Source organism: Globicephala melas, chromosome 6 (genome assembly GCF_963455315.2).
Source record: "Globicephala melas chromosome 6, mGloMel1.2, whole genome shotgun sequence".
Classification (NCBI taxonomy): domain Eukaryota; kingdom Metazoa; phylum Chordata; class Mammalia; order Artiodactyla; family Delphinidae; genus Globicephala; species Globicephala melas.
In genome coordinates, this window is record NC_083319.1 from 55,321,719 (window position 1) to 55,335,512 (window position 13,794).

Genomic DNA, 13,794 nt, shown 5'->3' on the forward strand with positions numbered 1-13,794 from the left:
TTTTGGTGTTGTTGCCCTATTGTATGTGTGTTTCTATGTTTTAAGAATTGTGTGGCTATAGTTTGTTCTCTCCCCACTCCTTACATAATACTTATATTTTATCACATCTATAAAGTGCATTAATTGAGGTAAAAATAAAACAAGGGAAACATAAAAAAAAAAGGGTACTGATGAACCTAGTGGCAGGACAGGAATAAAGACACAGACATAGAGAATGGACTTAAGGACATGGTGGGGGCTGGGGAAGGGGAAGCTGGGACGAAGTGAGAGAGTGGCATGGACATATATACACTACCAAATGTAAAATAGATAGCTAGTGGGAAGCACCTGCAAAGCACAGGGAGATCAAGTGCTTTGTGACCACCTAGAGGGGTGGGATAGGGACGGTGGGAGGGAGGCTCAGGAGGGAGGGGGTATGGGGATATATGTATACATATAGCTGATTCACTTTGTTATACAGCAGAAACTAACACAACATTGTAAAACAATTATATTCCAATAAAGATGTTAAAAAAAAAAAAGAAAAGAAACCAAAGGCAGCAATGGAGGTTGGATTAAAATGTATGTTGGAAAGGGATCAAAGCCTTTGGAAATGATTCCATAAATGTGTATTTAATGATACACAAAGGAAGTAATGATCAATATTAAGTAATAAGACACATTATAACTGAATTAACAGATGAGAATTTTTTGGTGTTGTTGCCGTATTGTATGTGTGTTTCTATGCTTTAAGAATTGTGTGGCTATAGTTTGTTCTCTCCCCACTCCTTACATAATACTTATATGTTATCACATCTATAAAGTGCATTAATTGAGGTAAAAATAAAACAAGGGAAACATAAAAAAAAAGGTACTGATGAACCTAGTGGTAGGACAGGAATAAAGACACAGACATAGAGAATGGACTTAAGGACACGGTGGGGGCTGGGGAAGGGGAAGCTGGGACGAAGTGAGAGTGGCATGGACATATATACACTACCAAATGTAAAATAGATAGCTAGTGGGAAGCACCTGCAAAGCACAGGGAGATCAAGTGCTTTGTGACCACCTAGAGGGGTGGGATACGGAGGGTGGGAGGGAGGCTCAGGAGGGAGGGCGTCTGGGGATATATGTATACATATAGCTGATTCACTTTGTTATACAGCAGAAACTAACACAACGCTATAAAGCAATTATACTCCAATAAAGATGTAAAAAATTAATTAATGGGCTGTGATTTATAAAAATATTACACACAGCCCTAGCCCTTTCAGAAATCAATCCTCATCTCCTCTGCTACTCTGTTTGAAATAGACAGGTCATTTTCAGGGCACCACCATCCAGACCTTTAAAAGTGACAGGCCCTACCCTGAAGCCTTCCAATTCTCATCCTCTCCCCAATAGAACCACCTCAGTGATATTTTTTGGGACAAAAATCATAGGCTTATCAAGGTTAAAACTGATTCAATCTCTAAATTCCAAAACAAAAACTTCAAGAGATTGTCAGTGATTGGATAGTAATGAAATTAATGTTCCATTAAATATGAAAGTGGGAAGAGGGTTGGTAATGTTTTGGCTACTTATATTATGATCACATTCACTGGAATGGAATCTAGCTTTTATCACTGCAGCTAAATAAACCAGATATGACCTAAGGAAACTCAGTAAATCTAAAAAGCCTTCTTGTTTTGTTACAGGATTTCAGATACAGGATTTAACTAATTTGGTTAGTCTGGGGTATTTTTCTGAGTCTAAAAAAGTTTGTTTCTAAGGTCTGCTAGTTTATTGATAATCTCTGTCAGAATGTACACAGCTGCCTCTAACACTTCCAAGAACATTCAGAAAATGCTCTCTGTTCCAGTTAGAAAATGCCATGGGAGTTCCAAAAATAGAAAACATCTACCAGGGTACTTAGCACTAATTTGACAGAACTTGGCTCAGATCTGGGATGCAAAAGCAAGTCCTCCAACTATGATTCTGCACTGTGCTGAGGTGCCTTCATGTAATTTCTTTTTTAAAGAAAATTTACAAAATAACTTTATAAAAGCCGTGTTCTTTATAAGAACCACTAAATGATCCTCAGACAACAGAATTTGAATTTCTCTATTTAGCAATGAGAAAGTCAAGATCACCTTTTCAAACCTCATGCTCCGCTGAATCATAATAGGGAACACGGAAGGAAAGCAGTGTGTCTCCAGGTACTGATTCAGGAGGTAAACCCCAAGGAACACATCTTGCTTGCCAGGAAGGCACACCCCTGGGCAAGAAATCTTAAAAACAAAGAAAAAAATAGAGAACAGGGTTTGCGTTTTGCTTTGTAAAGGGTCTATTTCCCCTAACCTCCCACAAACAATATCAAATTTCCCCCACCACCGTAACCCTCACCTCTCTCCCATAGCACTACCCTCCCCTCTCCTCTCCTCGCTCAAACTGGAAATTCAGTTTCCTCCCAAGTCTCCGCCAGGTGTCACAATCGTCCTCTCGCTGGCTCCTCTCCCCGCCCCTCCAGGATGGCAGTGCGGAAGCGGAAGAGGCTGCAGGGCCGGGAAGCTGCTTCTTAGGCTGGCCGGGTCCTGCGGTCCGGGCCGCCCGCCGCGATGCCGAGCCCCCGGAGGAACGCCGAGGGACGCCCGCTAGCCGCCTGCGCCCCGAGCAGCAGCGGCAGCCCGGCCCATGGCGGCGGCGGCGGCAGGTTCGAGTTCCAGTCCCTGCTCAGCAGCCGCGCGCCGGGCACCGACCCCACCTGCGCCCGGCTCCGCGCGTCCGAGAGCCCAGTGCACCGCCGCGGCTCGTTCCCCCTGGCCGGGGCGGGCTCCTCGCCGGCGCTCCCGTCCCCGCTGCCCGAGGAGGACCGCATGGACCTGAACCCGTCCTTCCTGGGCATCGCCCTGCGCTCCCTGCTGGCCATCGACCTGTGGCTGTCTAAGAAGCTGGGGGTGTGTGCGGGGGAGAGCTCATCCTGGGGCAGCGTGCGGCCCCTTATGAAATTGCTGGAGATCTCGGGACACGGCATCCCCTGGCTGCTGGGCACCCTCTACTGCCTGTCCAGGAGCGACAGCTGGGCCGGGCGAGAGGTGCTGATGAACCTGCTCTTCTCCCTGCTGTTGGACCTGCTGCTGGTGGCCCTGATCAAGGGGCTGGTCCGCAGGCGCCGCCCGGCCCACAACCAGATGGACATGTTTTTCACCCTTTCGGTGGACAAGTACTCCTTCCCTTCGGGCCATGCCACCAGGGCCGCCCTGGTCTCACGGTTCATCCTGAACCACCTAGTGCTGGCCATTCCACTGAGGGTGCTCGTGGTACTGTGGGCCTTCATCTTGGGCCTCTCCAGGGTCATGCTGGGGCGGCACAATGTCACCGACGTGGCTTTTGGCTTTTTTCTGGGCTACATGCAGTACAGCATCGTGGACTACTGCTGGCTTTCACCGCACAATGCTCCAGTCCTCTTTGTACTGTGGAACCAACCATGACACCATCTCATTTGTTATGGCACCAGCTCTGAAAGTTTCTACACGTGACGATGCTGACATAAACCAGCAGCCATCCTGCTTGCCCCCCTAAGGATTTCAGGCTTCCTTTTGGGATTTCAGGTGTCCTACAATCTTGACGGATTGCTAGGCTAGAGCACAGTGCTGACCATTACTGATGACAGCCATATTATAGAAAGCAACCCCCCCCCATTATATACCTATTCAACAACTTTTTATATCTCCAGGACAACTGCAAAGAAACCAAGTTGAGGTGATTATAATGCTGCTTTTTAAAAGTTGGCATCAGAAAATTTTGTTTTGTGTAATCCTGTAAGTCAACATATCACTTGTAAACTGAACTTTGAAAAAACAAATCACCTTCATTCTGTAAATATACAGGCAGATGAGCCACATACTAATCCTAGTTCTTTTCCTGAGGTAGATTTTAAACAGTACTTTAAGAGTCTAAGACATAGGTTATTCTAATTTATCCTCTGAAGATCTGTTACCACAGTTGGGAAGATTTATTCTTAATCCTAATTTTCTTGGTATGCTTTCTTAGTTTTGTCTCTTATATCTTTGCGCATCAGGTAGTGAGAAGAGAGATTACAGTACATATTTCTCTCCTTTTCCTCTACCTCCTCAAAAGATCTTTAAAAAGATATTTATTTCCCACTAATTGTTTTTCTGCATTCAGAGAACAAACCAAGAACTTACCTGAAGAAGAAACACTTAAAGGCGGGCATATGGACAGTGCCCATAGAAAAGGAAAGATGGGACTATGGCCTCATGCTTAATTCTGTTGACAGCAAATAGCATGGCATGACAGAGGACAGAAAAGCGAAGCTGCTGAGGAGATCAAAGGAACTGAGAGTCTGGGGGTAGGCTCACTACATACTTTGTCAGTGGCCCAACATGGAAGAAGATGGGCCCTGCTGCCTACCATCTCTACTGAATAAAGAATAATGCTTCTTTAATGAGGTAATAAAATGGAAAAATAACTTGATTCTTTGCAATGCAACAGCATAAGCTTTCAAATATATACCACAAGGATGACCCTGTATATTATATTTTTCATATGGAATTCCATTTCCCTGTATACAGCACACTTTAGGTAACAGTATTTAACTTGAAATTCATCAAGTGGAGCCTACTGCTATACCAGGCACAAAGTATAACTCCTAAATTTCCATTTATATTGACCCTCACAATTAAAGCAGTTTATCGATGGTGCCTCCCCGAATCACAAGACCAAAAACCTCCAAATGCAGGGTGGACTCTGCTCATTATTCTTTGATCAGGAAAGATGGAAGAGGGTGTGTGCTTTAAATGCTGCTCTGCCTGAAAATATGAACCTTTAAATTACCTATGGAACTGGTGTCTTTAGATAATCTTAACAACCAATTATTTTGACATTTATAAATAGAAAGGATTATGGCATTTGATCTGTCATATAGAGATGTACATAGGAATCCAGAGAATGGCTGTGACAGGTAGGCTCTGATTGGGTGGAAGTGTGAACTTTCTGAGCGTGAGAGGAACACTGAAAAAGGAATAGCTACTTTTCAAAATGAAGCAAAATTATTTGCATTTCCACAACATCCTGAACACAGACTACATCTTCACTTCCTGAATCAGCCAAACTACGACACTCTAAGTGGTTTCCTTTATTGTTTAGACTTAAAGAGATCCTTTATTTTAATTGCAGCAATATTCAGGCCAGATATTTGGAAGCAGTTTTTCTTCTTGCAGCATCTACAAGTCTGAATACTGGGAGATCAAAATTAGGCTCACCTCCTTTCTGGTTATTTTTCTGGAATTCCCTATCTTGGTTGCTGGGGCCTGAGTTTGCTGGCTTTTAAAGCACAGATCAATTCACCTGATTTTTTTTGAAGCATCGTAAGTACTGTAGAGTAAAAAAAACTGATTCCACTGTTAATTAACTGTACACTGAAGAATACCATTTAAAAATCAAAATAAAATTAACCAGTAATGTTGAATGAAGTGAGATGAAAACTTGTTTAATTTTTGCCTTAATGAGTAGGAAGACAGATTTATCACTCAACGTCTCAAGAATTCCTTCATCTTACTGCACAATTGTGAGAGGTCACAGTTGATATAGCACAAATGATATAGTCTGGTACTATTTACTGTCAGCAAAATCGGTCAAATCCAGGAGATTTCCATCTTTGTTTCAGAGCTGCACTTAGGATGAAATCACAGCATCTGTCACTTGTATGGAGGCTAACCAGATTTTCCACAGCCGTAAACTGTTGGTGTTCTGCTTATAAACCTGGCCAGTAGAGAAGCTCCTTATAGCTTTCAGGTAAAGCTGCCTGACAGTCTGTCACCAACTACACATGGAAGCTGAAATAAGGAATAACTGACCCCAAACAGGAACAATGGAGTCACTCTGCCACAGCACCTCACATAAGCAGGATTCAGTGGATAATTATTAAACAGCTGTTGATTGATCCCTTTTGGAATTAGCAAGCCAGAGCCATCTGTAGGGGAAGTATCTTAGAAAATACTTGATTGGTTTATAGAGGTGGCAAATTATCAGGGAAGTGACCTGGCTTTCTGAAATTAAGATCTTCCCTGGTTATTTAAAGGGGCTTTTTAATCTTCACAAATCTGTATCCCGGAAAAGAAAATAAAATCCTTCTTGGACTTAATGCAAGGTTATTTTAAAAGAACAGAAAAATTCCAGATAAAGCCAAGAAACAGGCTTGGGGGCGGGACGGCGGGGGGGCGGGGCGGGAGGGGTGGGAAGAGGTTGAATTGAACTAAAGGTTAGAAAGTAAGAAAAGACCGATGTGGAGAATCTTAGGGACACAGGTAGGATTAATGATGTGTGTGGGGCGAGGGGTGGTGAAAACGACCCAGAACCATTTTAGAACCCTGGGGAAAGAGTCTGATTTGGGCCAAAGAGGAGAGGTTCGTCGATCTCTCTTACCGCCCGGATATGCAGTTCCACCACCACCTCCAAAGGCATAGTTCCCTACGTGGGCGAAAGGACTGGAATGAAAAGATCCTTTTGCGCTGAGCCTTGGACCGATTTTTCTTAGTTTAACTCAATCCTTGGAGCAAATGTTCCCAGTAGTTTCCCCAGCTCCCCACCCCACTGAACTCCCATCAACTCTCCCACCAACCCAGGTCCCTCCCACCGGTACGGGTCTCATACTGCGTGAGCTGGAGCCAAGGCTTCCAGAAGGCTGAAGCGTCGCGTTGCTATGGACACTCAAAACACGCAACCTTCCACCAAGGAACGCTTGCGAGGCCCCCGGCGCCGCCAGAGTGTGAGCCTCCTGTGCTCCACTTGGAACGACACTGGCTTCCAGACTGTGCACTAACGGGAGAGAATGTCCTAGTGTATATGCCCTGGTGGCCGGATCACGAGATGCTAAGAGCCCTAGCTTCCTTTCCACCATGCTTTCCATCCACTCTCTTTAGGGCCCCAATCACTATGTTAAAATGTTTATTTTACAGTGTCAATTCTAAAAGTCGAATGTGATCATAGCTCCGTTACGATTTAAGCCCTGCCCATTTTTAGTATCTATACGACCCCCAAGCCCTGGAAATTCTGTAACAATTACAATTAAAATAGTAGTATGTCCCTAAAGGTATTCTCATGCTTATAAAAATCATGCTTATGAAATGTTACGTCCTCATGTTTGGTTCAGAAAACATGCCCACTGTCAATAAGAAATGAAACGTGTGCTAATTAAAAATACAAGGACAGGGCTTCCCTGGTGGCGCAGTGGTTGAGAGCCCGCCTGCCGATGCAGGGGATGCGGGTTCGTGCCCTGGTCCAGGAGGATCCCACATGCTGCGGAGCGGCTGGGCCCATGAGCCATGGCCCCTGAGCCTGCGCGGCAGCGGGAGAGGCCACAACAGTGAGAGGCCCACGTACCACAAAACAAAACAAAACAAAACAAGGACAATTCCTAAAGAGGTTTAAAAGTTACGTATCCTGTTTTAGTCCCAATAGAAATATTTTTCAGTCTCTTTACTGGGGTTTAGTTAACTTAAGGGAAGCAATGAATTACATTATCTCCCAATGTGTACTTACCATAGTTGCCAAAGCCAGGGTTACACAGTAAAAACCGTCAGAGGTAGCAGGCAGGGCAAGAGTTCTTAACCAATAGAAGAAATTGCATTTTTTCCCATTCACTGTATTTAACAGACAAAAATGAAGGAATAAAGGAGGGAGTGGCCGCTTCTAGCCAATCAGAAAAATCTGGGAGGGCCAATGCTGTCTCTAAACAAAACAAATTTTATTGGAATTAGTCATTTATTACTAATATTTTGCATTGGAGATTTATGCAGTTGCAGAAATGTGAGTGCAGAAAGATGTCCTGAGACAAGAATTAGGTATTAATTTTGGTAACTGGAGTGCCTTTCCCTGAAAGGGAAAAACTCAGTGTGATGAAGGAAGATGTACTATGTCCTTACCCAATCCTCGATGATCTGTCTGTCAGCATAGCAAGAGGCACACCAGTGGATGCTTGGCTCCCTAACCAGAGCACTGACTTGTCAGCTCACAACAACTTGCTGGCACCCTTACTAATGCATTTATATACAGGGACAGGACCTGCCTTGACCCTTACAAGTACGTCATCAACACCAATGCTAAGACATCAAGGATAGTGACAACCAAAACATAAATAAGTGGTCAGACATAATGGAAGGGAGGAATCAATCTTTATTGAGAACCTACAAAATGGTAGGGATATTGCATATGCTAATTAACTTCATCCCCACAGTAACTCTTTCAGGGAGATATTATTATTCTTATTTACAGGTGCAGAATCTGAAGCCAGACAGTCTTTTGTCCAATGCCACACATCTAAAGGGAAGGAGCCACACTTGAATCCAGGTGTGCCCTACCATGTCTCTGCCATTGCAACATAGACAACCTACTGATTCCGAGACACAGTGTCCCATTCTATGCTCTTCCTAGCCTTAACTGGACTCTCCTTGCTTAACTCTCCTTGATATAACTGGAATCTCCTTGCTTGGCTCCTAGGGCACAGCCCTTTTCTGGTTTCCCTTCAACTCTCTGGCCATTCTTTCTCCTCTCCCTGGCTAAGCAGTGTTTCTAGTTCTTTCTTTTCCTCCCTCTATATCCTTTACCTAGGGTGTCATCCAATGTAGGTATGGATTAGCAAATGTATACAGATTTACATATCCCACCCAAGCCTCTCTTATACTTTCCCAGACAAGGTAGAATCTCACTACTATTTATTTACACACACACACACACACACACACATATATATCCTCTTTTTAGCAACTGTGACAATAGCAGTTTTACATTTGCTCCTGCGATTGTTGATTACTATTTGTCTCTATAAACTGTAAGCTCTGCATGGCTAAGAGTTTGTGTCCTAAATACCTAGCAGAGTAGATGCTCAATAATTATCCTGAATAGATGTTAATTTCAGAGATGGTCAAGCCAGGCTATAGGGTTTAATGTATGTACATGGGTAAGGGGAGGTCCCACCACTACAGTGCAAACTAAATATGCAAAATGAGAAAGGACCAGGCAGAAGCTACTTCTGCTAGTCGGGCATGGGTGTATTAACTGAGTTGAGGAAATATTTACACTCTGTTAATTTCCCCCACCCCAGTCACCTGAGGCACTCAGCTGCCAGGGAGATGCGGAAGTTGCTACATATACAATGCCTCTGGCCCATCTTGCAAAGATTGAGGCTGCCACCTCCACTGGAGGTCAAGCAAAGCCATTGGACTATCACCACTTACAGACACTGGCTTTATTACCTGTGTAGGTACCTGTGTAGGTGGCAGAAAACAAATCTCATTAAACAACTCTTAGTCCCAGAGTATTTCTGCAGTGTAGGCTGATCAGCAGTGACAACAGCATTGCAGAAATGACACATCAGTCACGCATACTGCTCACATCCTGGCCACTGCCAAGAAAATGGCACATGTCCCAGATGGGGATTTTCCAAAAGAGTTAATTATAATGAGAAAAGAACAAAATATTACAGATAATTATAGCTGAGATTTTCCTTTTATCTAAAAAAATACAGGACACTAAATTGTAAACATTTATTTTCAAATAACATTGGAAGGAGTATTCATATGAGGGGAGGACAATATATTAAAAAAAAGGCATCACTAATGGCAGGGATGTGGGAAAATACATTCATACATTGTTGGTAGGAGTGTAAATACATAAAGTGTATTAATTTTCTATGGCTACTATAACAAATTACCACAAACTTAATGGCTTAAAACAAGACAAATGTATAATTTTTGATTTTGTGGATCAGAAATCCAACAGAGATCTTTAAAAGCAAAATGTGAGGGCTGCATTCCTTATCTTTTCCATTTCCTTGCTTTTCCAGCTTCTAGGGGTCTGCCTTCATTCCTTGACTCATAGCTCCCTTCCTTCATCTTCAAAGCCAGCAACATTGAACCAACTCCTTTTCATGCTACCATCTCTCTGGTTCTTTTAAGGACCTTTGTAACCATATAGAGTCCACCAGATAATCCAGGATAATTTCCCTATTTTAAGGTCAGCTGATTAGAAACCTTAATTCCATCTTCAAGTTAATTTCTCTTTGCCATGAAAGGTAACATGTCCCCAGGTTCCAGGTACTAGGGCATGGATATCTTTGGGGGTCATTATTCTGTTTATCACATGTAACTTCTCTGGAGAGCAATTTGTTAATATCTATCAAAATTTTTCATTTTACTCAGGAATTCCACTGCTAGGAATAGGTATATATGGGTATACTTTCACAAGTACAAAAAACATATGCTGCAGCAATATTTGTAGTTTAAAAAAAATACTGGAAACCATCTAAATGTTCATTAAGTATGGTCTGATTAAATCAATTATGGTTAAGCCTCAAGATGGAATAGTATGCAGCATGGGAAAAGAATAAAGCAGAGCTCTAAGTCCCAGCAGTAAAAACTCTCTAAAATATAGAGCTAAGAAAAAAAAAGCATGGAACAAAAATGTGTAAACTGTGCTGCCATTTGGAAGAGACAAAGAATATGATATAGACATATATGCTTAGAATATTTCTGAAAGAAGAAACTAGAAACTGCTAATGGTGGATGCCTCTGGGGAAAGGACCTGGAGTAGAGACACAGAGAGAAAACTTACTTTTCATTGAATAGCCTTAGATACTTTTAAAATAGTTTTGCAAAGTATTTGCATTATTTGGTCTAAAAAGGAAAATGAATTAAAACAAGTAGAAAATATAAAATAATAGAAAGGATAAATCTGGGAGGATAGGAAGGACCAGGAACTGGCTTCTTCAGCATTGGGGCTCCATCTTGTATACCGCATACTGTGAGAATATCCACGCAAGTGTGTCTGATACTTTTGCTTCCAGTGCAGGGTGTCTTATGCTGTGACCCCTGGATGTGTCAGGGATCCTAAAGGCCCTGAGATGATAGGAAACCTTTCATGCATGTGCATATGTACATTTTTCTGGGAAGAGAGCCTGTAGTTTTCATTGGAGTCTGGAAGGGGTAGAGTTAGTCAAATCAGGTTTTGGAACCACTGTCCTGCCCTCAGTTCCCTGCTATAGCAAAAAGAAGGGCCACCCATGTTACCTGACAATGAGCAGATAAGGAAAGAGGGGCTCTTCTCTCCATCACATTCATGCCCACTTATTAGAGCCAGCTGTCTCTCCAATGGCAGCTGGATTCAATAATAAGTGAGAAAGATCTTCAAAGTCCTGTTCTAGGCCATTATTTTATGTCTGGACTCAGACTCATTTGTTAGGCCCTACAATCTTTTGTGCCAGTGAATTATTCATTAGCAAATGTGAATAACACCAGCAAACTGAGTTTCCAAAGCGAGTTGTTCATTAGGATTTGGGAGAAATGCCTCGGTGCAGGGGAACCTCAAGTACCTGAAACAATCTGGATTATTTCAGCCCTAAAGCAATGGCAGATTACTGATTTTTTTTTTTTAAGTGTAGACCCAGCCTCAAGACTCAGGAACTAATTGTGTTTTATGTTTGGCCTTCTTCAAAGTCTTTCTCTGAAATGTTCTTTAACAGTATAGTTTCCTTAGAGTCTGATGAGAAAAGTTTACCTTTCTGACTTTTACTATAAATGTATAAAAGAGCTCAATGAGCTATTTTGGGCTCTTTCCTTGGTTCTCAAAAACTGCATAAAGATGAAGTTTATATTTTTTTTAAATCTTAATGTTAAAATCATATCCTTTGGGGGAACTCCATATTAGAGGGATCAGGGTGTCACCATATGAACCCACTGATCAATCTTAACATCACTATAGGTGACATCACATGTCTTCTTCATATGTGATTCATAGGAAGCACCTATGAAGCACTTTTGCCAAGAAAGTTGAAGTTTAACCTGAGCCACTAGAGCTGCATGATCTAGTAAGGTAGCCACATATGGCTATTTAAATTTAAATTAACTAAAACTAAATAAAATTTAAAATTCATTTCCTCACTCACACGAGTCACCTGTAAAGTGCTCAATAGCCACAATGGCTAGTGGCTACTGTACTGGATAGTGCAAGTAGAATATTTCCATCATCACAGAAACATCTATTGAACAGTGTTGTTCTAGAGCTAATTTCACTTCCTAGAGGATAGAGAAACATGTTGATGACACCACAAGACAGCAAACAGACATATCTAGAATGTGAAACATTCTATAGGACAACTAACCCAGTTAGCCTGCAACAAGTCAAACCCTGCAAATTAAAAAAAAAAAAAAAAGGAAGGGGGGGAGGAGAAATGTTCTAGATTAAAAGATACAAGCCCTGACAACCAAATATAATATGTGGACTTTGTTTGAACCCTGATTCAGACAAACCAACTTAAACAGAATATTTAACACTCTTAGGGAAATTTGATTATGGTTTGGGTATTAGATAACACCAAGCAATTAATTAATTAATCAAAATTAATTAATTTTGATAGGTATGATAATGTCCCTGTGTTTATGGAAGACAAATATCAACATTGTTTAGAGATGCATATTGAAGTATGTAGCAGAAATGATCTAACGCCTAAGATTTTGTTTCCAAATACTCCAGCAAATTAATAAAAGAAATAGATAAAGGAAATGTAGCAAAATCTTGATAATTGTTGATCTGGGTGATGGACATATGGAGTTTACTATAATAATATACTTTTGTGTATTTAAAAATATTTATAATAACAATTTTAAAATCTTTAACACATACTTAAATAAGAAAAGTAATCATATCCTTATGTAAACCTCATTCTGTCTTAAGATAGCCCATCAAGAGGATTCTTGGTGGCATCACTATGAATTTCTTTGACAGAAGTCCTACATACGTTTGGGACTTCCCTGGTGGCGCAGTGGTTAAGAATCCACCTGCCAATGCAGGGGACATGGGTTCAATCCCTGGTCCGGGAAGATCCCACATGCTACGGGCAACTAAGCCCATGTGCCACAACTACTGAGCCTGAGCTCTAGAGCCCGCAAGCCACAACTACTGAAGCCAGTGTGCCGTGCTCCACAACAAGAGAAGCCACCGCAATGAAAAGCCCGCCCACTGCAACGAAGAGTAGACCCTGCTCGCTGCAACTAGAGAAAGCCCGCACACAGCAACAAAGACCCAATGCAGCCAAAAAAAAAAAAAAAAAAAGTCCTACGTACATTTAAAGAAAAAATATGGTGGATCTATTCAACTCAAATTCAGATAACAGAAGAAAATTATTGTGGTGTGTAATACTTTACAAGTAATTCAAAAAAGCAGCAGTGTATTATAATAACTGTGGTCTCTGCATGAATATCCAAAACAGGAGCTGGCAATTTGCTTATTTCTTTAAGCATACATACTTCTTGAGAATTTTCCCCAAGTATCAGGAATGCTTCCAGGGAAGGAATTAACTTGCAGTTGAACAGCTTTTAACAATCTTGAAGTCATTTGGGATCTGGACCCACACATGAAATCTATTTCACAAACTATATTAGAGGTCATGAGTCAAACTCATGTTACTCTTTGGCTTCTGCTTTGACTGACTGGCTTTTGTAGGCTCAATACTTACTTAATGATACCACACAAAACCTTCCACAAGGACTGCCCTTGGGCATTCTGGACTACGTACACAGTGCATATCCTTCCATTTTAAAGTAATTTCTCTTCAGGAAAAATTAATTTGCTCCTTTGCATTTCAGCTGGCTAGTTCTATGTCCATGGGAGTAGTAGGATAACTATGACCCAAAGCAATTTCCAAGGAATTATATTATCCGATATAAGAAAGCAGAAAAGAGTATGACTTAGTTCCAAGACTTGTAAAAAGTGTCCACTGTATTTGGGCACAGGATTCAGGCCCCAAAGTCGGCCATGGCT

General features: G+C 41.8%; 2 protein-coding genes across 9 annotated transcripts in view; one reads left to right on the forward strand and one right to left on the reverse strand.

Annotated features, from left to right (window-relative positions):
• SPATA6L (spermatogenesis associated 6 like) overlaps positions 1 to 13,794 on the reverse strand; it is a 62,579-nt gene that overhangs the window by 45,976 nt on the left and 2,809 nt on the right. For 3 of the 8 annotated variants that reach the window (XM_070045745.1, XM_060300889.1, XM_060300891.1), the window contains one exon: positions 2,112 to 2,249. The exons of 1 other annotated variant lie outside the window; for it this stretch is intronic. In XM_070045745.1, coding sequence (XP_069901846.1) covers positions 2,112 to 2,141 — 30 coding nt within the window. In that variant the 5' untranslated portion in view covers positions 2,142 to 2,249. Of the gene's footprint in view, positions 1 to 2,111; positions 2,250 to 2,364; positions 2,512 to 6,405; positions 6,460 to 7,521; positions 7,623 to 13,794 lie in introns of those variants that run through there. 4 more of the 8 variants (XM_030877100.2, XM_030877105.2, XM_070045744.1 and 1 more) reach the window with 3 other exon arrangements.
• PLPP6 (phospholipid phosphatase 6) lies at positions 2,512 to 6,121 on the forward strand. Its single transcript, XM_030877110.2, has one exon. The coding sequence runs from the start codon at positions 2,577 to 2,579 to the stop codon at positions 3,447 to 3,449; it is 873 nt and encodes a 290-aa protein (XP_030732970.1). The 5' UTR covers positions 2,512 to 2,576; the 3' UTR covers positions 3,450 to 6,121.